General features: G+C 36.5%; 1 protein-coding gene across 1 annotated transcript; it reads right to left on the bottom strand.

The window, feature by feature from the left end:
• Positions 1 to 680: 680 nt before the first annotated feature.
• LOC150096508 (uncharacterized) lies at positions 681 to 13,064 on the bottom strand. Its single transcript, XM_090408482.1, has 2 exons — positions 12,750 to 13,064; positions 681 to 2,204 (listed from the first exon to the last, which is right to left on the bottom strand). Exon 2 carries the CDS (start codon positions 1,956 to 1,958, stop codon positions 804 to 806), a length of 1,155 nt encoding a protein of 384 aa, XP_090264608.1. The 5' UTR covers positions 1,959 to 2,204; positions 12,750 to 13,064; the 3' UTR covers positions 681 to 803.
• Positions 13,065 to 26,974: the final 13,910 nt, after the last annotated feature.

The raw sequence follows: 26,974 nt of genomic DNA, 5'->3' as shown, positions 1-26,974 counted from the left end.
GATAAGGGTAGACAATGGTAGGCCGTATGTATGGCAGCAGGATTCGGCCCCTTGCCACACCTCTGGGAAAAGTCAAAAATGGTTGTCTGAAAATTTCTACGACTTCACCAGTCCAAATGTTTGGCCTCCAAACTCCCCAGACCTTAACCCCATGGATTATTTTGTATGGGGCGCAGTTGAAAAAGACACCAATCGCACTTCCAGTAATACAAAAGCCCAGTTAATGGATAAAATTAAAACAGTTTTTGCGGCCCTTCCCAGGGAGACTGTAGCATCAGCTTGTTCGAGGTTCCGAAGCAGAATTGAAGCTGTGATCGATGCTAATGGTGGTTATTTTGAGTAAATCTTGTTGATAGTATTGTAATTAACTCTGCCTGTAATGTTTTTTTGTCAATTCATTAAATTTAATAGATACAAAGAAGATTTTCTTTTTCCTTACGAAACTGTCAAATTTATCCCGAACACCCTGTATATTATAGTATTAAGACCTGTTGTGGCTTGGGTTTGTTATGCCTTTACTTACATGTGTCTCTGCACACATGAAGAATGGATCAAATGATCTGTATCTATAACACAACATTATAGATATAGATAATAAAGCTAAATATTACAAAACAAGAGAACTGTTTTCTTTTGACTAACATATGTTTAATACATACCAAAAGATAGGTCATATGCATTTCCTTATGAAGGACCAGATTTCTAGATCATGCAAATTTTCTATAACAAATTCACAATTGCAAGTGAAGTTTTCTATGGGAAGTAATTAAGCAGAGGGGGAGAATTTTTACCTATGTATTTCACTATTCTTTACTGTGATTTCTCTCATGAGATATTAGATCACGTGACCTCATAAATTTTTTATCGCAGGTCATGCAGTGAAATCCATAATCATCTCTGTGTGTCCTTTTGCTGTGATTTCTCTCATGAGCCATTAGATCACGTGCTCGCATAAATTTTTTATCACAGGTCTTGCAGTGAAAACGATAATCATTTGTGTGTGACCTTTTATGCATAATCATGTTGGCTGAGCATGAAAATCTCTTTCCACAGGTATCACACAAAAATCTCTTCTCTTTAGAATGTATTTTCTTGTGCCGAGAAAGTTGGCCATATGTTATAAATTCTTTCCCACAAGTCTCACATAAAAAAGGTTTGTCACCAGTGTGTTTTCTTGTATGGAGAGTGAGCCTCGTAATTTGTGAAAATTGTTTTCCACAGATTTCACACAGAAATGCATCCTTTTTAAAATGAAACTGTACATGTTTAGAAAATACTTTTGGATGCAAAAATTGCTTTCCACATGTTTTACATATTAAGGGAATTTCAACAGAATGGACACGTTTTCGATGCTGAATAAGTAGTTTGGGTAGTAAAAAATTTTCACCACACAATTCACATAAATGTTTCTCACTGTGAAGTTTTCCATGTTTTAAAAGATTTCCTTTCTGTGAAAATCTTTTACCACAAGTATTACATTCATATGGTTTTTCATTAGTATGTACTCTTTTATGAACACGTAACTTTGCGTTGTTTGGAAATTTTTTCCCACAGTCCTCGCAAGGAAATTTCCCCTTTGTGTGACTTCTGCTACGTATTGTTAAGGGGAAAGGTTTATCATTTGTATGAGTTCGCATGTGACTAACAAGATATCCTTTTTGTGTAAACTGTTTCCCACAAGTACTACATGACCAAGGTTTTTCATCTGAATGGATTCTCCTATGTACATTGAGAGTTCCTTTCCCTATAAACCTCTTGCCACAGATTTCACAACAAAATGGTCTCTCATTTTTATGGCTTCTTATATGATGGGTAAGATGTCCTTTCTGTGTATATTTCCTTCCACATATTTCACATGAGAATAATTTTATTTTTGTCTGGTTGTCTATTGGTAAAGTAAGAGCCTGTTGAAGTAAAATTTGTTTTCCACTAGTGTCAGAATTCCGAATTTCTTCCATTGTCAACTTTCTTTTTATACATTTTCTGGATGTGCAAAACAAAGACAGAAAACTTATTTTTTATAAAATACAGATATATAGCATTTATAACTTTCCAATGTGCAGTAATCAGTAAATACTAAATGTAGTCACCTCATACTTTGACAAAATCAAGATAAAATATACAGCCAGAGTCAGCTAAAAGTTTGAAAGGAATTCCTTCGTGCCTTTAGTTTGAATTTCACATCCATCTGAAAAATGTGACTTCTGAAAAAAAAAAGTTTTAAAATGAATTAAGTAATATTGGCACTTGAATGATTTAGGTTTAATTAGTAATTTGTGTTTTTAAACTACTAATAAAAATGTTTGGTTATGTCTGTAATTTACATTGGGGATAAAATCACAAGTAACATGAGAATGAAAGGATAATTAGTAGCTTGTGTAATCAAACTATGTAGTAAATAATAATTGCAAGAATATTATATTGTTTCCTCTTATAATAGAAGATTTTAAAAAAAAAAATCATGAAACAGTGTAACATAATTGAATTCTATTCTGACTTCTTACTTAAGAAAATAAGAATTAAAATTAGAAACAGTTATCTTAACCATGCTACCGGCCAGGACGTATATATACGTCCACATTTCCATGGATGTGAAGTGCATATTAAAATTGTAATACCATTGATATTACATTGAAATTTATGATGGATATGAAGCTTTTGAGGGTGTGTATTTGATCTTTAATGGCCGGTAAGGTGGGTAACATAAGTGTTTGGCAACTTATTAAGGAGTACTGTAAGTAATGGTAATAAATGAAAGTAATGCTAAAAAATGTAGTGTGCACTCAGGGCTGGCTTTACCATTTAGGCAAACTAGACAACCGCCTAGGGCGCAAGTCATGAAGGGGTGCTTCTACACTAGATTTAAAGGAAATGGTAGAAAATTTTGCAAAATTGAAGGAAGAAAAATTAAAATTTGATTTTCATATATTATACATATTGTATATTACTTTGTATATTATTAATAAAGCATGCCAAAATAATTTTTATTTTTTATATTTAAAATTTAATTTTAAAAAATATCCAACTTGTGAAGGAAGTGACAACTGAAGTGTAATTAATTAATGTTACTTCACTACTGGGTAAAATATAATCACCAAAACTTTCAATCAGACTTAGTTCCATATCATTAAATGGATAAGTTAAGAAGATATTTTTTGATAGTGGGAAGGTAGCACAACAAAAATTCATCTGGTCAGTATGCCTAACACTGAATTTATTATCAGCAGAAGACCTACACAGAATCAAAGATTCTAAGCGATGTCAACTCTAGGTACAATAACACAGTCTTTCATACTATCTTAAAAGCATTCACTCTCTGTATATTTACATGCTTGTACAATATTAAATAGTGGTTGTACATTTAATATTGTACAACTACCATTGCCCAAGCAAAAAACTTCACTTCTCACTTATTTGTGCAACCTCTTAGAATACTCCAGTGTTCCCTTTCTTTCTTCATTTTACCCTCATGGAACATTTCTACAATGTCTATTTATGTCAGAGCTTAACATGAAGTTACAATCATATCATTACTTCTTATATATATTTTAAACTCCACTGAATATATTTCCTCAAATATAAATATGAAAATGCATATAATCACACACGAGCACTCACTAATACTTTATTATTAATACATGACACCTTCAGGGAGTCCAAAGACTCATCAAGGGAGGGTACCACACTCAACTCAATCCACCAACTACAACAAACCGCAACTACTTTCACATCTACACCAACACCATCTACTGCTGACCACCACCCCTAGTATTTTCATAGAAAATCACAAACATTCATGTCCACGGTGGGATTCAAACCCACAGCCTTTTGGCTGGAGAGTAGATACGTTAACCACTCGGCAAACCAGGCCAGCTTCTAAACTACTGAAGTAGTCCTAAAAATGCAAACTGTTTTAATTTTGTACTGCATTTATCCAACAACACCACCTGTTGTAACTCATTTAACAACCATGAGCACTGGCACTGTTAGTTTCTTAGCAGTCACTTATATCACAACAAAATTTCATCTAGTCTAACAGCTTTGTTGATATCTTGAATATAGTATTTATATACCAAATACAGTTCCTTTTATTCAATCACAGTCCCTCAACTCTTCCTATTAATAAAACCTACTTCACCAGAATGAAATACCCTGAGTGATCGTTAAATAGTTCTGATATGCTATCTGTTTCACTCACCCAACCACACTTCATCTGCAATTCTTCTACATCAATTACAAGCAGATTATAAGACAAATTTTTATTCCAGTGGCAGTCAGAACAGAGAGACCAACAACAAGCTGTTTTAAATCAAGCTTGAAATCAAATTGTTGCAGTCTAGTCTATTCAGGGACTGTAAAGAATAAGTTGTTCTCACTCAGCTCTGCATAGGTCATAGTATCTTACACACTATTTCCTAGTGAGGAGTGATGACATGCCTGTAGTTCTGTGATACCAGACTAATTATAATCCACTGTTTCATTGATCACTCTCATTTCAACAAGCCCAGTTGTTATTGCAGTGCTATTCATAATCTGTCTGAGACCTATACATTCAGGAAGATTTATCTGATTCATCAAGTGTTATTTTTGTTTTTAAATTTTTACACAGCATTCATATTTATCATCTTATACAGATAGGTACATATTGTATATATATATATGAGGGTGGTCTGAAAAGTTCTCAGCCTAACAATGAAAAAACAAATTTATAATTTCAAAATTATTTTTATTTTTCAGCATAATCTTCCTTAAGACTAATCCATTTATTCCAGCAATGTTCCAGCGCCATTATCCTGTCCCAATAGTGGGTCTCAGTAAGATCTGCAAAATACCCCTCTACAGCTGCAATCACATCTTGATTCAAAGAATTCAAAGAGATAGAACTCACTGAGACGAAGCCATATCTGTTCCAACAATTCATAGTGCAGATCCCTTAATTTTCCCATTGCCGAAACACCTTTGTGGTCAGGTGCATATCTTAATGAAAGGTAATTTTTTCTTCTGCAAACCGTCTTTTCTCACAAATTTTTTTAACTAGTCCAGTCTGGTTAAAAGATCTGAATAAAATTCCCATGTTATTGTTTTACCCTTTTCAAGATAATTAATAAACAAAATGTCTTTAGCATCCCAAAACACCGATGCCATGACCTTTCCTGCTGATGGAACTGACTTTATCTTCTTTGGTGCTTGTTAAATCTGGAATGAAAGGTTTAATTTATTATTAGGCATTTCATTTGGGATTTAACTAAGATGCCAAAATTCCCCAAAAGAAATGCTTGTACATAGGTGTAAGTGATTTTGTAAATAATGTAATAATACTTTCTTAATGAAATCTTGTATATGTTATATTGTAAACTGTTCTGTAAATAACAGACAAGAATCATAAGTCTTTGTAAAGGTTACATTGGAACAAGAAAGTTAGAGCAAAGTTCACATTCGGCTTATAGACATAACTCCAGGCAGCCACAATGCAAAGTCCGAGGCACGTGCAAGGCACCCACATGGAAGACATATCAAAGAGAAGATAGCACGGAGTGCAAAAAGCTTAGGTACCATCAGCAATCGGTGGCGTACTAGGGAGATAAGCTGAAAGTGATATAAAAGATTTGGCTCGAGCTCGGCACTTTTTTTCTTCGTTTGTCCCTCTCTCTCCTTGGTTTCGGGTTCTGGTAGAAGTCATTCGTGCAGACGTGAAGAACGATGGTCAACAACGGCCACGCTGTCAGGTAGAGGTCCGGTCCAGGCATAGCAGCGGCATAGCTAAACAGCCAGTGAAGACCACAGCTTTATGCAGAACCATGCACACCCATTCATCTGAGTAGTATCGCAATCATCAGCACAGGAGTGATCATGAACATAATCACTAGTTGGCAAAATCGGAGGACAACAAGTAGCAGATCGAGGAACCTAGCCGAGAGGAGCCAGCAAAGATTGATCGACAGGAAATTCCTGCTTAGTCCACTTGGTCGGTAACGTAAAATTTTTTTTTTTTGTCCATTGAACTGTGAACAGAGCTAGGAAGAGTTAATGTGCTAATGTAATAAGTGATAGGACTTGCTAATATATGACAGGACTCTAGTACTTTAACCTGTGGTAAATTGTTGTAATTCTAGAAGTATATTGTAACAGATATTGTCCTTGAATCATTTTCAGCGTGTTATAATCTAATCTATGGATATTGAGTAGTTATTCACTTGCATAGCTGTGATAAGTGAATGAGAACAGGACAGCTTGATTTGCTGATGACTTTTAGTGTAACGCTTTAATTGTAATTAGATCTTGTCTGATAGATTGGTGTTACCTGCAGGAATTCTTATGTTTAGAATAACTTGGATTACTATGTACAATAGTTAGAATGAATAAACATTCTTGTTTTCTTTACCTAAGTAAATTGCCTGATTTCTCAAACCAATGCATCGCTTGCTTAAATTAGAACCTGTATAAAAAATTTTCAAGCATTGGGGGGGGGGGGGAGAACTGGTTACGAATGCTAATTGAAGAAAGTAATTTGAGGGCTTGCTGATTACTAGATTCTAAGATTGTGTGACAGTCTGCGTTTTAACTCTCTGACAAGGAGATTTCTCTTGTATAGGAATTAAGATGGCGTAGCTTCAAAAAATAAATTTTTCTTAATTCTGAAAAGGAGTTAACTCCAGAATTGCAACCAAGGAAAACTGGCCCTAAATTAAGGCATTCTCTTTGTAGGATTTGCACACGTGATCTACTGGAATGATAGGCCACTGAAGGAATAGGTTTTAGCTAAGATCTAAGTAAAGGGATGAGAGATAATATCGTAACAAGTCTATAACAAGATAGTAATTAAGATAATAAAATATAAAATAAATAAATATACACTTAAGAGAAAGAAAAGATATAACAATGGCGCAGCCGGCAGGATGTTGATTTGAACAAAGCTTAAATTCCTTTACGTTAAACGATAAGGAATTTAAGTTTTGTAAATCAAGGTGAGCAGGTTTTGGTTTGAGATCAGGCGGTTTTGGGGAAAGAATTTAGGTTAGCAGTATTTGTGTGATATTGGAAAATATTTGTAAACATATATACAAGTATGAATCAGCCATCAAGCTCAGGGATGGATGATTGCGAGTTTTTCAGGAGCATCAATCCTCAACAAGTTTTTCTGCAGTTTTCTGGGGAGGAAAATGCCGTTTTAGCTTTCTTTAGCTACGTCAAGGAGTTGAGGAAAGCAGGCAGGTGGACGGATTTCCAACTCATCATCCTCCTGTGCAGCAAACTAGTGGGGAAAGCAAAGAACTTCCTCTACTCTTCTCCCATCTTGAAAGAGACTTTAGACTATGCCAAATTCAAGGAAGTACTAATTTCTGAATTCTCCCATGAAAAGGGTTCCTTCCAAACTTTCTGGAAACTTTACAGGTGTGACAAATGATTTGAACAGATTGCTCTCGATCACTCAATCTATAAGAGTCTCCATGGAGGAAAGGCCTCACCTTGAATGGATAGCTTTCCAGCAATTCAGATCAGGGCTATGTAATGAGTTACGTATACTAATATATAAGAAACAAGCAAATAACTTAGATGGGTGTTTTAAATTAGCTAAGGAAAGGAAAAGGGTGTTAGAAGAAATGTCTCATGCTAATTCTCTGAGACAATTATTGCTGGAATGGCCTGGCATACAGTTTTCCCTCCGCTCAGGATGCAAAAGCAATTCCAACTCCAATGGAAGGGCTGAGCTTCAGGAATCACTCGGAGCCTGTCACACCTCTATGGGGGAGAAGACAGAGATGTCAGATGGAAAACGTGATACGGGGCATGAGCCTATTATATCTACTGATCGGCGTTTAGTAACAATCTCCTCGGTGCAAGGGGTCCAATCGTGCATGGGACATGAGGAAGTCAACATTAGAGGAGAGAGAAGGGGTCTCTGCCACCCCTCCCGATGAGCCAGTCGGCAGGCCCAGATCACCTAATTTCGAAGCCTGCAAGATGCAAAGTGTAGCAGCTGCAGAGATAGTAGGAAGAATACCATTGTCCCTTGTGGAGGGATTTGTAGAAGGGATCCCCTGTAATTTCCTACTCGACACCGGAGTCCATGTATCAGTGATACCAATGTCACTGGTCAAGCAAATCAGTAAGGTTTCTCCTGATGGCCTCATTGAATTGCATAAGCCTATTAAGATTACTGGAGTTGCCAGTTGAGCTCCTCTCAAGAAAGTGAATATACAGTTTACAATTCCTTGTTTCCCTGTTAGTCTCTCGCATGAATTGCTGGTTCTCCCTGAACTCGCAGATGCTAGCAACCAAATCATATTGGGTCTTGACTTCTTGGAGAGACATCACTTCACGTGTGACTTTGCAAGCGAAATGATATCCCTTTCTGGGAAAAGGTTCTGACCAAAATTTAGAGCAGGAAATGAGAGAAGTGAATGAGGCCCTAGAAATTGAAGTGGGAGATTCGAAGGGAGTTTCGAACAAGTGGAAAAGGAAAATGGTACACAATGCTATCAGCTCATCGAGATCAGAACATGAAAAGCAGAGATTGAGAAGTTCTTCAAGTTGGTATTTCAGTGCTTTCCCAGCATGTTCACAGAAGAGGTTAGTTCCTTGTCCTGTACTAACAAGGTCAAACATGCTGTACAAATCACATCGGACTCTCCCATGTATGACAGGCAATATCAAAACCCCTTAAGCACAGGGATAAGCTACAAAGATTGTTGGAGGACTATGAGAAAGCCGGGATTATCGAGAATTCCAATTCCCAGTGGAATAGCCCCTTCATACTAGTGGAGAAACCTAACAGTAGCTCTTGAGGTTTGTATTGGACTTACATGAAGTGAACAAGGTCACCAGGCCCATTGACTTCCCCATGTGTAAGATCGAGGAATTGTTAATAGGTCTGGGGGGGGCAAGATATTTTTCAAAGCTGGACCTGAACTCAGGCTACTTTCAAATCCCCCTTAGGAAGGAGGACTGGAAGTACTTTGCTTTCACTACAAGATGGCCAAAGTATCAACTGTGTCGACTTCCTCAGGGAGCCAGAAATTCGGCCATGAGTTTCTGGTGTCTAACGAATTCCATCCTCTCAGACATGTTGGGAAGGGGAGTTATATGCTTCCACGATGACCTGTTGATCTACTCATCTGATTTAATGAGACACAAAGAAATTCTTTTGGCTGTCTTGGGCAGCCAGAGCGAAGCACGACTCTCTGTCTGAAGTATTCCAAGTGCAAATTTTTTTTGAGGGAAGATGGGATAATCCCTACTCAAGATAACATAACAGCCATATTGAAGTCTAGAGTCCCCACCACTGTTAGGAAAGTTCGGAGGTACCTAGAAATGATAAATTTCTACAGGAAATTCATTCCTGAGTGCTCCAGATTGATGGAACCCATTGTGAAGCTAACAACAAAATATTTTGTATTGAATATAAATACAATAAACATTATAATAATATATGTCTATATTACGATTTTTTTTCGAGGGGGACCTGTGAATTTTAATTTTTCCAAAGGGGGCCCTGACATCCAGATGTTTGGGAAGCACTAGCCTAGACCATGTGGTGATGCACATGATGACCAAGTATTTTGCATATATGCTGCATAGTGATGTTTACGTATATCTGCATAAAGGTTTCTATATTCAATGGTTGGTATAGTAGTTTTGCTCATGAAAATTATTTTTTAAGTATGTTTGCTATTTATTATATTTTTATAAAATGTGTTAATAACTGCTAAATAAATGGCATGATTAAGAGCAGAGTAAATTTTCCACTGAGCTTTCACATTCAAAGTTTGGAATTATCCTCGCTCCATTTGTCATTATCTTTCATCTGTTTCTTATGACTGTACAGCCTAAACTGAGCCTTGGTCTCCAACCCTGTATTGCTAGGACTTAACGTCTTCAGTTTGGGCACTGTAATGTGATGTTGCTATCTTGACTAATGTTATCTATCCATCTTGTTTTTGGTTTTCCTCTTGGTCTTTTATATTCATTTTAAATTATTTATTTGTTGTTATAGTCACAATATTCACAACATCAGATGTGTTAGGATCATTTGCTGACTTTAGTTTGCAAATGATCTGGTAACTGGGGCTTTCCAACCATGAAAACAGGCAAACCGGTCCTGTGAACACACATGGATACAATCATAAAGGGAGTGATCATACCATACTAGGGAGTCATCATCTCCCTAATATGGTTGCATATAGCTACTTCCTCCAGCTGTATGACTGAGGGAATAGGGGAGGGAAGGATACTCTTGCCATAATTTTTTGACAGGCAGGTTCTTATTAAATGGAATGATTTTTGCAGACGTTTCAGGAGTGAGACAGAAATAGAGCAAATGATGCATCCTATAGGTAAGCACTCACAAGCATAAAGTTCAAGAATGGAATGCTAAAACAGACATGAGAGTTTGAGTTACTTTTGATAATTTTTTTTTTTTTTAAATTGCTACCTTCTCGGCATGAGCACAGGATGATTTCTAGATATGTGGTGGTGGCTAGCTTCCTGATGTATTTTGTTCTTCTATTTTACTCTTTTGCATTTCTTTTTCATCCTTCCACATGCACAGAAGTAGGCTTCATGATCTCCCTGACAAATGAAACATTTAGCTTTCATGGCAGAGCATGATTTACAATCATGCTATTAAATACTGTATCAAACACAGATGCCAAAGCCACAACAGGTAGTTTGGACATCCACATATTTCTCACATTTTAAGTATCTCAGGGTATTAGGAATACACAGCCTAACAGGGCAGTTGAGATATCCTGCTTTGAAGAGATGTTGAAGGTTTGGGTGTATCAAAAAGAAGAATGATATTCCTGGTTGGAACAGGTAACATCCTTCACATATCAAGATGCACCTCATACTTATCACTCCTTGATATTTAAGTTCTCAATGTATCTCTTCATCTGAAACATCAAGGAGAACAAATTCTGATATCACTGCTCACAAAGCAGTTTACTGTTTTATGAGTAACTACTGTAATTCGTATGCTACTCACTGATGTTGCCATTAATGGTTTTTCTGATTGCTGTAAACATGATATATCCACAAGAATATCACCAGAAATACTTTAAGTGTTTTAGAAATTTTTGCAGTGCTTCTAAACCTTTTTGAATAAAGGGGAGTGACGTTTTCCCTATTGGCATTTCCTCTTTTTTGATCAGCTTTTCAAATGATGTATCTACAGTATGTGTACTTGTTTTGTGCCAGAGTTCACTACCAACTATACAACAACACATAGATGGTCACTATTTGGCAAACAGAAAATGCATTCAAAAGTGGAATGCCAAGGTTATCCTGGATGCTATACCACCCAGCACAACTGCAAGCCTTGGGTTGCATCAGTGTGGCAGTAAAACTCCTACCTGACCATGGGGTAGGAGTTTTACTGCCACACTGCTGACCTTGCAGGCATGTCCACTAGGCAACTGATCCTGGCTAGGCCATCTAGGACAGCCTATCTTGCCAAAGCAGTTTAAAGCTGGATGCAGCCTTTCCAGATGCCTACAGATTGCACTGCAATAATGGTAGCAGGACATTGGATTTCACTGGTGGTATGGAAGACAGGATGATAAAAAAAAAAAAAAAAAAAAAAAAAAAGAACTCAGGTATACAGTAAAGAATACCAGAAATAAAAGCAAAGAAAAGGACCACTATCATCAACTTCCCAAGAGTAGGTGCCCCACATGGAGGTGAAAGAAAGAAAAAAGTTGCAGAGGGTATATAAAGAGAAAGACAAGCAACAAGCTTGTGAGCAGAACAAAGCACAGGAAAGAAGGCCAACTTATAAGACAAAAACGAATTACAAGTGAAAGTTAACCAATAAGGCCAAAGAGAATCCAAAAAGTAATTTTTCTATGTGGTTTTTAAAAGGAAGAATGGCTACAGAGGGGGGGGTGACTTTAATGAGTGTTGATGGTAGGGAAGTTACAGAAGCAAAGAAAACGGTTGATGAGTTATCACTTTACAAGGGATATGATTCATTCAGTTGGAAAAATTTCAGTGCCATGACTGACATCAATATCACATCTGTCACTGACAAGTCACTGGGCATGTTACTGGAAAGTAACATGTCCAGACCATTCACTTAGGATACAAATTTCTCCTTTGAACAGGAAAACCTAGAATGACAAAATCTCAGTGCTGATCAAGGAACTTTGGAGCCTAGACACCAAGAATCAAGAATAGCAAGCAATAAGTATCTGTGGTTCAGTTGGAGCTTGTGTGAATATGAACACTATTACTGCATCAGATGAGGAGACACTCACTAGCCAATTCAATCAATTTCTGTGTTAGAAAATTCTTATCTATATATGCATTTATTTATTTACATATTCAGATTTATCATAGAAAGGTAGCTGAAAACACTCGAGACTGAAACGGCCAGCTAAATAGTTCTAATAATAATAAATAACAGAATTGATATTTTTAACACGAGAATACAGAAGTGGTCAAGTATCTCATTTAATAAGCAACAAGGCTGCGGTAAGAAGTAAAAGAAAGAAAGAAGGAAAAGAAAAGTGGATGTGTGTGTGTGTGTGTATGTTTTGGGGTGTGAAACCTACAGTCCATTGTAAGTTTTAAAATAAAGAAAATGGCTAACGGGAGAAAACAGAAAAGCTTATCAGATAACGAAGCTACCCCTATCTCCATTGGCAATACGGGGTAGCTCTTACTTTGAGCGTATATCAAAACACGTTTCAGAAACTCTTTACACAAAAGCAAAGAAAATAAATCATAACCCAAAACACTGTGAAATCTACCTGAGTATCATCCTTTCAAGGCAGAGATATTTTACTTATTTTCTCATCCTAATAGGAATAAAGCAACATTAACCGATCCCAGTTGATGGCCAAGTGCATCTTTTTACATTCAATATATATTCTTCCCATACGCTTTTAACTACACTGAAAATGACAATTGCATAACGATTATGCCTTGCAAAACGTAAAAACCAATATTTTACTTCATATTGGACTGTGTAATAGTACAACTGAGTCTCTGTCATGCAGAACTCATTTCTCCATGTTAATTATTTTTTGCAACATTCGTAACATAAAAAAATAAAATCACATGAACGCCAGACGAAAGGCAGTTTAAGACTACCCGCGATCCAGTGAACGATCAGTTGGCAGATCATTAAGAATAAATCAAGAACAAATTAATGATTACTCTTTGCATAGGTATCGAGAGGAAAAAAATATGAATAATATGGATTATGCAGATTCTAGTCATATATAACAAAATTAGTCGCAACATAATACTATAATTTCCATAATAGTACTGCAACCATTTTTTTTTCGTATGAAGTGATCCCAATAATTTCATATTATCAATGGAATAGGTGCTTGCATCCTGACGTTAGGCCGCACGAAGATAGACTTATTGTTCGAGTCCAGTCGCCGACTGGAGGAAATTTTTCTAACCCTTTCGTTGACCAGTCCACGAGTTAGTCGATCTCTGGCACGGGAAACGGGATTTTTTTCCCGGAAACTCGGGTTTTTCTATTATTATTATTATTATTATGTGACATCTCATAATAGATGAGTCTCCTGCTATCATCTTAGTCACTTGCCTCTGGGCGAGTGACTAAGATGATAGCAGGTCTATGGAATGAACCATATGAGAACAGGTTGAAGATTTGTGGGTTGCAGAGACTAGTTGATAGGCAGAAGAGGGGAGATATGATTGAGACATTCAAATTGCTAAAAGGATTCTATAGGATTAATTCAGATGATATTTTTGAGATCAGGACTGGTGGTGGGAGAACTAGGGGACACCCATGGAAGCTGGGCAAGAGCGTGGTTAGCAGGGGTGTTAGAGCTGGGTTCTTTACTTTTAGAGTGGTAAATGAGTGGAATAAGCTGCCAGAGTCTGTTGTGGGTGCTATGACAGTGAGCGAGTTCAAGGCAAGGTATGATAGATACTGTGAGAATGTTGAACAGCTGTGTGAACATGATGTTTAGGGCCTCCCTCGATGAGTCTAAGGACTCCTGGAGTAGCCCGTGGTAATAATAATAATAATCTCCAGGGTGTCCAAGGACTCATCGTGGGAGGGCACACTACTCTACTTCACTAAATACATATTATCCACTACTACTTAATTCTCCAACTACGACACTACTACCATTATCGCCATCTATCGCCCATCATAACCAACAACAAATCGACAGTAGAACTCACATTATTTCAGAGTAACATATCCTGTTAGGATTAGGTACCAAGAGATGGCAGCACTTGTTTGCCGGTCTCTTCATCGGTGGCTGCCTATACTTAGTGATAGACATGGGCCAGCTATCTCTGATTGGCTACTGGTGGAGACTGAACTGCCCACTAAGTCTTCAAAAGTTAGATTAGGGTATAAAGGCCTCACTATATCACTACTCCCTATAAGGAAATAAAAGGTGTTAGCTTATTATTATTAAGAGAGAGACCTTCGGGGAGTCAGGAACTCATCGAAGGAGGCCATATTATTTGAACTAGCTATCGTACCTGTTATTGAATTCATTCATACTACTTGTGACACCTTATTATGTGACACCTCCAGGGAGTCCAAGGACTCATCATATGATATGTATTTAGCATGCACAACATCGAACAGCAATCCATTCCAATAGCAGAATGAATTGATTGTCGTTCCAAACATAGACCACTGTATGAGAGAAAAATGTAGCTTTCACCACCTCTGTTGTCAGCATTTCATTCTCAACTTCCAAGGATGACCTTGTGTCCTTTCTGCAACCTCCATAAAATGAATATTTCCATTTACTGAAATTCTGTATAACAATTTCAGAAGCTTGTAACTCTCAATGAAATCTTTTTTTTCCTCTTTGTTAGTGTCTGCAGCCTACAAATTTAAAATCTGTCTTTATAATCATATTCAAGATATGATAATCATATACTAATTATTATTTATATTTATAATTATTTGTTTGTTTTAAATAAAGATATTTATAATCATATACTAATATCGTTTCAGTATTGCAATTATTCTCTATTACAAACTATGGAAAGCAAATCGACATTCAGAATTACAATTTAAAAGATTTTTAGAAAATCTAACTAATAATAGTCTTCTAAATAACATTAGATCAAAAGAATTAAATGAAGCATTAACTATTTTTTTTTTAAATGGAAAGACATCAGGAGTAGAGAAAGCTGCAATAGAACTAAAAAAATATGCAAGAAATAAATTGCACCAACGAATTCCCCCTTTAATAAAAAAAATATATAACACTGGAATAATACTCAATTACTGGAACCATGCAATTGTAATTCTTATCTTTAAAAAGAAAAGCAAGACTAACTGTGACAACTACAAAGGAATAAGTTTATTAAACACAGGTTATAAGATAGATGCCAAAATATTGGAGAAAAGACTCATCCCTATGTGTTGTTCAATGGATGTGGTGTTTGCATACCACAGCGCTTGACTGCATGAATCTAGTTTCAAATCTAGTCGGCAGCTATGAGAAATTTTTCTAAGCCTTTTTTCGACCGGTTCCCGAGTTAGTCGATCTCTGGCACGGACAAATGGTTTTTTTTTCTCTAGGAAGCTAGGGTTTTTCTTCCCGTAAACTCAAGAAAATCGACCACAGAACCCATATTAAATATACTGTATTAGAGTTAGGGATCACGAGATGACGACACTTGTTAAGCCGTCTCTCTTCACTGCGTGCCGCTTAATTAGTAATAGCCTTGGGCCAGCTATCTCTGATTGGGTACCAGTGGAGATTAAACTGCCCACTCAGTCTCCAAAAGTTAGATAGGGCTGAAATGGCCTTGCCTACTCCCAATGTGGGAATAAAAAAGGCGTCAGCTGATTTTATTTGTTCGTTTTTATAAATGAAGAATAGAATGCTTTTAGAAAAGGAGGATCGCTCACAGCTCCTACATTCAGTCTCAAACGATTAATTGAGAAAAGAAGAGAACTTAACTTAGAAACATAACTTGCATTCATAGATTATAAAAAAGCTTTTAGTAAGATAGAGAGATCTAAACGCTTTGGTATACTAAATATCATAAAATATGTGATAAAACAATCACGGCCGTCGCTATATTAGATCTCGCCCTGAGGCAAACAATTAAATATCGCCTCTGATGGATTATAGACAAAAATATAGGAAAATCTTCAATTGCTATTTTGTTTTTATTAAAAGAGAAACATTAATGCAAAGCGATTACATAATAATATAAATTAAATATTTGCTCTACAGGGATATCGCACAATGAAACTGTTTATAAGCCCTTCTAAATTTAAATTATAAGCTATGTCCGCCTCTATCGATATAGTTGCTAGACAAATAAATCTTTCTTGGGTTATTGCTGTTCGCAGTTAATTTTTCATCAGTTTTAAGCTTGGAAAAACTTCTTTCAGCACTTGCCACAAGCGTAACAACGGCGTCTACCGCAATATGGCTGAACGAGCGGCCTTATTAAGCCGAGCCGTGAGGCAGGTTGCCTCTATGCTACACCCTGTCGACGGTACTGAAAACAATAATAAGCATAATAAGAGATGAGTTCAAAACCAAAATATATGAAGTAATGGGAAGTGGTAGAAAATGATGTCTCCTTTCTTCAATATTATTTGGAATAAATATAAATGAGATAATCAAAGAATGGAGGTTAATGAACAAAGAAAGAACGCACGCATATAGAAAATAATTTTATCTTAGCTGACTTACCTTACACTTTGAAGACGACCAAGTGATATTTGAAACAACAGAATACTCGTTATTATATGGCAGTGAAGCATGGATAATAAGAGGAAGAGATAAGAAAATAATCATTGCAGCAGAAATGAAATATAATAGAAGAACAGTAGGTTAAGAGACTAGATAAACAGTGAAATTATGATATACTGAAAGCAGTAAACCAAATTAATAATGGAAAGTATAGGAAAATAAAGAACCAAATGGAAAGTGCAACAAACAGATGTGAGAAAATACCCAAGAAGATGATGAACTGCAAACCCCAGTGCAGTAGCGTTGCTAGAGCTTTTGGCGCAGGGGGCGGTCCCTGAATTTGCCGCACCCTCTCAATACACAACGAAACTGCTACAAAAAGTCAAAACGGCGTATAGAGTATGGTTCAAAATGCCGCCTGGGGTGGATCCCCCCCAGCTACGCCACTGCCCCAGGGTCATAGAAACATAAGCAGCCCAGTGAAATGCTGGACTGAGACAAACACAAGATACCCCCATAGATTGTTAATAACAGTAGTAATAATAATAATAAGTTACTTTTTTTAGCAGATGATAAGTATAAAACATTCAAAATTTTAGGTAAGGGTATTTCCTTAAGTTTAAAATAACTTAAACCACGTCTGTATTTAGACGTGGTTTAAGTTAGGGTAATGTACAATAATTACCATAAATTACGCAACAAAAGGTATAATAGCGATCCCAAGGGAACAGGCAGAAAAACTATGAAATTCACGCACATTATGTAAAAAGTGATAGCGAGTCTGGTTGTTGTCTAAAAAATGAGTGGCGCTATCAACGGTATATGCAAATGAGCCACGGTATAAAACTATCATCATGGCGTTTTGGAATCGTTTTCCATTTCCTGTCTGAACAAGACATTTTGTGATAGCAAAATGTTTTTGAATGTTACTGCAAAATATGATTCAACCAATGAATTCAGGTGGCAAGCCATCGTAAGAGTATAGCACCGCCAAAATTAGCTGGAATTTATCAGATACTTGCATGAGAGCCTTTTTATAGTTAACATTCTGGAACATTTTCCAAAAGTCATAAGCAGCATTCCTGAGATACAGTAAAGGAAAATCGTGGGCTACATCCGAAGTGGGTGACCGGTATCTCTAGTTACCATTTCTTGCCAAAACAGGAATGTTACTCCAATTTAGGTACGATCTGACCTTGGCTAAGGAAAATTAGTATCGGCCTCCGCTCTCTGCAGAAGGCTTCAGTGAGAGGTGGTCTGTATACAAGGTGACCGGATATCTCCGTATCCTATCCCCATTCCACAGAACAGAACGTTTGAAATGGGCGATGCTCCACATTACTGGACCACCGATCAATAGGACTCACTGCAACATAGCAAATTTCATATACCACTACTTATCAGATAATCAGATTTATCCGGTTGAACAAAAAGACAATTTCCAAAAATCTAGAGGAACAAAAGACCAGATCCTTATTAATAAAATGATTCTCAGAAACTCAAAAAGACGAAAAACTGATTTAAACATGGCATGGATAGATTACAAGAAAGCATTCGATTCCCTCCCACACTCCTGGATCCTAAAATCACTAAAAATAATTGGAATTAACAAAAACATATGTTCGTTTCTGGCTACTACTATGAAATCATGGAAAGCAACATTAATAGTAAATAATGAAGGATTTGGAGATATCAGCATTAAACGTGGAATTTTCCAAGGTGATTCCTTGTCACCATTGCTCTTCAACATTTCTTTGATACCTTTGTCTATGATTCTGAAGAAAACAAAACTTGGATATGAAATTCCTAAATGTAATATTAAAATTTCCCCATCTGTTGTATATGGATGACTTGAAGCTATATGGAAAATCGGCCCACTAAATAGATTCTTTACGGAACATAGTTCGTATTTTCAGTCAGGACATCAAAATGGAATTTAGTTTAGATGAATGCGCAATTTTATCTATTAAAAGAGGAAAAATTAATGACACTAGCAATTTTAATTTTGACTAAGAGAAATATATAAAAGCAATTTCAGCTGACGAACACTATAAATACCTAGGAATATTAGAAGCCAATGATATTCTCCACTCGAACGTTAAACAACAGGCAGCATCAGAATACATCAAAAGAGTTAAAAATATTCTGAAAACAAAACTAAATGGATTAAACACAATTAGAGCAATGAATTCTTGGGCTACACAAGTGATCCGATACACAGCTGGCATAATAAACTGGACAAAAGACGACCTGGACAAACTAGACCGCAAAACTAGAAAACTGATGACTATGCATCGTGCATTACCTACGAAGTGATGTTGACCGGTTATACCTACCGAGGAGAATAGGTGGACGGGGTCTGCTGCAAGTGAGACAGACTGTGGAAGAAGAAGAAATCGGTATAAGAAATTACATCGACAATAGCTTTGAGCCAGTGCTTAAAGCAATTACACAAGAGGGCCTTCTAAAAGCAACAGGAAACAAATCCGAATACAAAAAGGAACAACAAAATATCGGATATGTGCGCTGGAAAAATAAACCCTTGCATGGCCAATTTCTTCGAGATACTGAGGATAAAATTGACATGAACAAGACATGGCAATGGCTACAACACGGATGAATTAAAAAAGAAACAGAAGGATTTATTCTAGCAGCTCAAGAACAGACATTACAAACTAATGCAATCAAAGCAAAATTTTCAACATCAATAATAACAGTAAATGAAGAATATGCGATCAGAAAGATGAGACTGTAGAACATATAATCAATGCCTGCAGCAAAATAGCTCAAACTGACTATAAATACCGCCATGATCAAGTGGCCAAAATAGTTCATTGGCATGTATGAAAAAAATATGGCTTTCCTACTTCTGATAACTGGTGGCAGCATAAAATAGACACTGTATTGGAAAACGAAACAGCAAAAATACTCTGGGACTTTTCAATACAAACTGTTCGGCATTTGGAACACAATAGACCTGACATCACATTTATCGAACATCGACAGGTTTGGATTATCGATATTGCAGTACCTAGTGATAACAACATCAACAACAAAGAACTGGAAAAAATTACGAAATATCGAGATCTGGCAATCGAAGTTGGGCCGACTGTGGCTTAAACACACCAAAGTCATTCCAATATTTATCGGTGCACTTGGTGCAACTTCAAAGAAGCTGTCCAACTATTTATAGCAATTAAAAATCAATGAATTGACCACATATGACCTACAAAAAACAGCATTACTTGGAACAGTCCATATTTTACATCGCTACCTGATGGACTATTCTTAGATTCTTGGGTAGAATTTGAATTGTTCTGAATCACCAGTCATATTTTTATTTATATGATATCTTGTTTTGACTGTGTATTAATTATGTGAATAAAATAATAATAATAATAATAATAATAATAATAATAATAATAATAATAATAATACGGTAACTCATTTTTTGTTCCCTATAAGCAGCAGGCGAGGCCTTTTGAACCTATCTAGCTTTCGGAGATTGAGAGGGCAGTTCATTCTCCATTGGTAGCCAATCAGATATAAGTCAGTCATGACTATCACTAATTATAAGCGGTCACTGTTGAAGAGACGGACAAATTATTGCCATCTCCTGGTACATAACGCTAACAGGCTATGTTACGGTCTGAAATAATGCTGGATCTAGGATAGAGTTTCTTGAGTTTATAAGAAGAAAAACCAGAGTTTACCTCGAGAAAAAACCCGCTTGCCCGTGCGAGAGATCAACCAACTAGGGAACGTGCCGAAGAAAGGCTTAGAATATGTTCCTCCAGTCGGCAACTAGATTTGAACTTAAGTCTATCTTCAGGCTGCTTAGCATGAAGGATGCAAGAACCACTTCCACTGAGCTACAGTCTTCCCATCATTCGGATTTTACGCCATCGTGATTTATTATTCGTGATTTATTTATTTTTATGAGTCCTACATACCAGAGGTTCCAAGAAATATCACATGACAGTGCCATGTGTGGTAAATGATTAGATGGCTGAGATGGATAGTTTTGAGAACCTAAAAGTTTAATCATTGAGAAGACAGTATGGGGAAAACTTTCAAAGAGCAGGCATGCAAATGAAGTGGGAAGTTGGTTCGATGATATCGGAATTGAACTGTAAATATGTATGCACTGACAAATGTTCGTGTTTGAGTACAGGAAATTGGAGGATTGTAGCGGTTAGTTCTAAGGAGCAGTGCCCATGAAAATACCCGTGGAAGAGACATACTGCTGAAACAGAACTTCTATTGGAAATTAACTGGAAGAAGCTGTGAGGGGAGGTGTAAACAATGAAGTAAATTGCTTGCTTCTGTTGCTTCCAAGCATTCTGAGAAATGTTTTAGGTGCACATTTCAAATGTATGAACAGTATTCCTTGGTTGGGAAGATGGGTTTAATCTTTATAAAATGTCACGAGTTTCTCGTATTGTTTGGAACTGCAAAGATTATCAGGTTTTTTGGAAGCCGAAGAAGGTGTAGATTCGATCTGTTCATGGGAGATTAGACTGGATATGAGGGTTAACATAAAGCGAGATTGGCAAGAGGAATATTGTCAGAAGTCAGGGAGAAAACAGATTAGTCTTTCTTTCTGGATGAGAGACAGGATTGCATTTCAGATGCTCTAAATTCAACAGGTTATCCTCGTCCATTTCAGAAAGTTTTGAAGCGAAAGTTACCTTTTCACTGCAAGGTTTTGTCAGGATGTCAGATCAAGGAAGATTGTAGGTGACAGTACTGACTCTGGATTACATCGGCATTAATTTGATTGCCAGTCTGGTTGGCCGAGTGGTTAGCATATCCACTCTCCAGCCAAAAGGCTGTGGGTTCGAATCCTGCCGTAGGCATGGTTGTTTGTGATTGTCTGTGAAAGTACTAGTGGTGGTCAGCGGTAGATGGCATTGGTGTGGATGATGAAGGTAGTTGGTAAAGACAAAGAGTTGCAGAGCAAATGCCCTCTTTCTCGATGAGTCTTTGGATTCTCTGGAGGTGTTACATAATAATAATAACAATAATAGAAACCATCTACCATAACCCACAGTGAACGTCCAAAGAGATAGCTGGCAATCCATATTCAAAGGGAGGGAGAAATAAAATAGGATGATAGCTTCGTATGAAGCCAGGATGCCAGTCTTGATCAAATGTCTTGGAAATACGAAGGGAAGCCTCTTGAGTTTCTGCAAAATTTTTCATGGTTTACATACAAAGGTGAGTGAGGTTACCAAGGAAACCTAGTCTGGATCAAGAAATGTGGAATCCATATTAATGATTTTTACGTAACTGGTGGGTCTTTTTCCATGTAGTAAAGCAGTTGGCTGCTAACTTTTCGATTATTTCTGAAAGAAAAACAATGGACGATTGATGTTGTGCCTTCTGAAGAGAATGACCTGTTTGTCCACTGTTAGAATAAGAAGAATCACAAGAAAACAAACACACAAAAAACGGCAACTCTTTTGATTCCCTTAGCAGTAGGCAAGGCAATATTAGCCTTATCTAACTTTTAGAAACTGAGGGGAAAGTTCAATCTCCACCAGAGGCCAATTAGGGATAGCTGGCCCAAAACTATCAATAACAATATCCAGCATCTGGTGAAGAGAGGTCGCTGGGAAGTGCCGGTACATCTCGATCCCTAATCCTAACACTATTATTTATTGTCTAAGATAGTGTGGGTTCTATAGTCGACTTTTGAGTTTACGAGATGAAAAAAAAACCCGCTTGCTAGTGCATAGAAAATTTTCCTGTATTTAGAGACTAGATTTGAACCAAAGTCTTTCTCCAGGCGATAAAGTGCTGCAGAGTTGAAATGCCACTTCCACTGAGCTGGTTTGATGTAAATTTAGGAATAAGGGAAGGATGCATATTCTGAGGTAAATAGTGGTCAGTGGGAAATGACATTGTCATTTGTGAAAAATAACATATACGATAGTTTGTTTTTGCAAAAAAAAAAAAAAAAGCAAGCCCTAAGATATATATTTTCAACAATCCTTGGATTTGGTTCAAAAATTGTAGCAATGTTTATAAACAAATCTATGGAAATGGCATTTCCTCCTAAACTGCAATACTGGCAGAAGATATCGCATGAAAAATTTAATCATAGACCATTCTTTTGTTTGAAGTCTGTTGATAATTGGCAGGAAAGTAGATTTTCTTCTTGAAACTCAGGTTTTTAACCTCATAGCTCCAAAATCGACTGCAGAAAGCATGCTGTTTCACACGTAATATACAGTTTATTGCAGACACTCGGACTTACTATCATTGACGCAGAAGTATGACTGCTGGCTGGTTTCAAACTTGAAAACTGGGTTAGAGCTAAAGCTCTGCATAACCATTTAAGAATAAAAGGCATTACAGAATTTTTGTTTATTTCTTCAATTTTGTTCTCATTTGATATTTAAAAACTGTTTTAAACTTACCACCCCTTTACTTATCCAATTCGGATATTTTAATATGATGTACAAAAAGCATCTTGGATTTGTTCATGAAACTTAAGGAAAGTCTGCTTAAATTGTATTTCCTAAACCAAAAGTTGTGTGATAGTACTTAAATTATTTATTTTTAAGAAACAGATGAAGACAGCTTTCATGGCTTAGCTAATTAGAAGATACAAATACGATAGAAAGCCAACTCGCTACGCTTGGAAATGAATTCTGAATGGATACTAAATTACAGTCACATTAATATGATAGAAACAGAACGCTTCATAAATCTGAAATGGAATACTTTTAAAAAAGTATCCATGATGCTTGTACAAACCTGAAGATCAAGTGCCAAAACTGAATATCTGAAATATTTCTGCTTCAGTATTCAGAATAATTTGCACATTCAGGACATATTCATTCTCAGGCTTGTTGATCAGTAATTCATGCTTGAAGAACATTCTTTCACTCTTCCAGAATGAAACTGGACTAACCCTTTGAGAAATGAGCGCTGAACGTTCAACTATAGACAGGTGAGATAAAAGATGTTGTCGAGGCCATTATTTGTTATTATAATATGGACAAATTTAATTTAATTACTCCATAACTTTGATAACTGAAAATACCAGAGAAGTGAATTAAACAATTGAAATAATTTAGTTTTTACTTGAGAGGTAAATTAGACAAGGAAGTAGCCATTTGTGTGTAGTAATAAAACAATAATTCTTCATATTTTGTTCTCATCGATCTATGTGAGTCTTGGCCTCTTGGATTTTTTGCCTCTATCACTGTCTATCCAATACTTTACTTATTCACTTGATATTTTAATATGTTGCTATCTTCACTGATAGTGTCTATTCATCTTGTTCTAGGTTTGCTTCCGTTTTGGTGGTTTACCAAGAATTTTACTATTTATTGTCCTCTTAAGAATAGCGTCTTTTCCTAGATGAAAGCATGTCCTGCCCACTGTAGCTTTTTGAATTTGATATAATAGATATTTTGGTTTCTTTATAAACTTGAATAATGGTCGTATCTCATCCTGCAGAGAATATTATCTTTCACTGGGCTGTAAACGTTTTACTCAATATATTATTACAGAAGTTTTTTTCCAGGAAGCTCCTTTATTTACTGGTTTCCCCGAGTTAGTTAATCTCTGGCATGGGCAATGTGCTTTTTTCTCCTGGAAAACTCGGATTTTTTGTCTCGTATACTCAAGAAAATCATCCACATTATTTCAGACAGCAACATATCCTGTTAGGTATCAAGAGACGGCAGCAGTTACCTTTCCTTCTCTTCACTGGTGGCCGCTTATAATTAGTGATAGTCATGGGGAGGCTATCTCTGATTGGTTACAGATGAAGATTGAACTGCCCACTCAGTCTTCAAAATCTAGATAGGGTTAAAAGGCCTTGCCTGCTCCCTATAAGGGAATAAAAGGTGTTAGCTTATTATTATCCTTTATTTACTAATTAACAATAAAACGCCTATTCTGCTAAGGAGCTCCACTAATTTTGAACTTGAGAGTTTAGACCCTACATTTAGTGATTGAACTATTATAAAAATTGAAATGTTATACTACATTAACAACAGATGTATTTTGGAAAATGTACCTTTAGATCATATTTAGAGTGGAGCTACATTTCATATCTCTACTATCTTCATGAAGCTATAGGGATAAAATACTTTAAGAATAAAGAAGGGAACTGAACGACCACAAAAGCATAATCAGCTAAAAAGAAATCAGCTAACGCCTTTTTATTCCCGTATATAGGGAGTAGACGAGGCCGTTTAGCCCTATCTAACTTTTGGAGACTGAATGGGCAGTTCAATCTCCACTGGTACCCAATTAGAGATAGCTGGTCCAAGGCTATCACTAATTAAGCAGCACACAGTAAAGAGAGTCAGCTCAACAAGTGCGGCCATCTCGTGGTCCCTAACACAATATATTGAATGTCTGAAATAATGTGGGTTCTACAGTCGATTTTCTTGAGTTTCAGGGAGAAAAAACCCACTTGCCTGTGTCAGAGATCGACTAACTCGGGAACCGGTCGAAAAAAGGCTTAGCAAAATTTTTCTTCTAGTCGCCGACTAGATTCCAAACCAAGAAGTCTTCCTTCGTGTGGTCAAGCGCCGTGGTGTGCAAACGCAACATCCACTGAGCTACACAGGCTCCTCAAAAGAGTAATTTAATTAAAAAAATTAAAATTCAAACCATAACATATAAGAAGCAAAGAATACGTGAGAAAATAATCTAAAACACCAGAAAAGGATGGATAATTTGGAGAAATAATTTAAGGCACAGGAAAAAATTGTCTGAAATAATAACTGTTCTGTGGCTGAATTTATTGAGTTTATGGGACGAAAAATCTAGTTTTAGTGATTAAAAAAGAAACTGCGAGATCGACTAATTCGGGAACAGATCGAAAGGCTTCAAAAAAAAAAAAAAAAAGTTCCTCTGGCCAGCAACTAGAATTGAACCTAAGTAATTCTTTGTGGGGGTAATGAGGTCGGAAGTGCAAACGCCATTTGCACTTAGTTCCACAGATAACAACTAGAATGAATAAATAAGAATGACAGTTAAATAATGAGATATGAAAAGTGCGTGCAATATTTCCTCAAAAAAAAGTTGAGGATGTCAATTGAGGTTCAGTGAAGAAAACACATCAACTTCAGATATCTGCACGTGATGGTGCATAACAGTGATATTGGAACTGAGACCTTGAATGCTAGGGAAGTCAGTCTGAAAAGTATTTTTTTATTGCATGGAATTCTGATATTTTGCTTAAGTTTTTGAATGCATCGTTGTATTTTTGAAATCTTTTGAGAGTTATTTTTTAACAGAAGTGACTCTGGAATAATCATAATTATTTTGTCTTTCATTGTAGCTTATAAAATAATAAGAAATTCAAAGAACAGAAGTACGAAGCGGGGCGGATGGATGAAGAATCAATGATTAACAGTTAATTCTTCTGTCTATAATAAGACAAAAAAAAAAAAAACCAGTTGGATTTGGCTTATTGAAAAACCCGGCAGAAACAAATCTTGTCACCTTAAGAGATCAGTTAACTGATTTTCAGTAGAGAAAAAAAAAATAATAAAACACTATGAAGGTTATTCACGTTCTATATGGGATTGGGTATTTCCAACCAAAGGCCATCACTGATACTGACTGAACTGTAGATTACCGAGAGGACATTGTTGTGATAATAAATTTAGTTTAATCCTTTATCCAAGTGTATGCAAACAAAGTTTGCGCCTGAAGTATCTTCAGGACTGAGGCAACTCGCAGTAAAGGTGGACCAAGCTCTCATCACTCGTCTCAGTATCTCCCATAATGCAAAGCACATCTCTTTGCAGACACGTATAATGCTATGCATTAAGAGAAGGGCCACTACGCAGACCGGTTTCGACCTTTATTGAGGTCTCATCAGTGGGAGCCAGATCCAGAAGTGGTGATAGTAAGGCAGAAGCAATGGAGAGGTCATATTTACCTATACGAGTTGCCAAAAGGTGTACCACGTCATTATTAAAGTACTCTGGATTTAGAGACAGATGTTGGAAGTTTATTTTTCATTTTTCACTTGGTTAGACTATAATAAATTTAGCGTGTATGCAACAAAGTTTGTGCCTGAAGTCCTTCAGGGGCAAACTTTGTTTGCATCCACTTGGATAAAGGATTAAACTAAATTTATTATAGTCTAACCAAGTGAAAAATTAACTTCCGATATTGGTGTGACTTTCTTGAGTACTGAATCAGCAATAAAAGTGATATATTTGTGCCCCACGGGAAATTTGCAGTTATTCCGTTAACGAAATGAAACTTAATATCTTATCTGATAGATGAAATCAGACTGACATTCATAAAATAAACATTTT

This window comes from Typopeltis vanoorti, chromosome 18 (genome assembly GCF_054136105.1).
Source record: "Typopeltis vanoorti isolate ZY-2024b chromosome 18, IOZ_Tvanoo_1.0, whole genome shotgun sequence".
Lineage (NCBI taxonomy): Eukaryota > Metazoa > Arthropoda > Arachnida > Uropygi > Thelyphonidae > Typopeltis > Typopeltis vanoorti.
The sequence above is the reverse complement of the archived record's forward strand: the minus strand, read 5'-3'. Positions and strand labels throughout refer to the sequence as shown.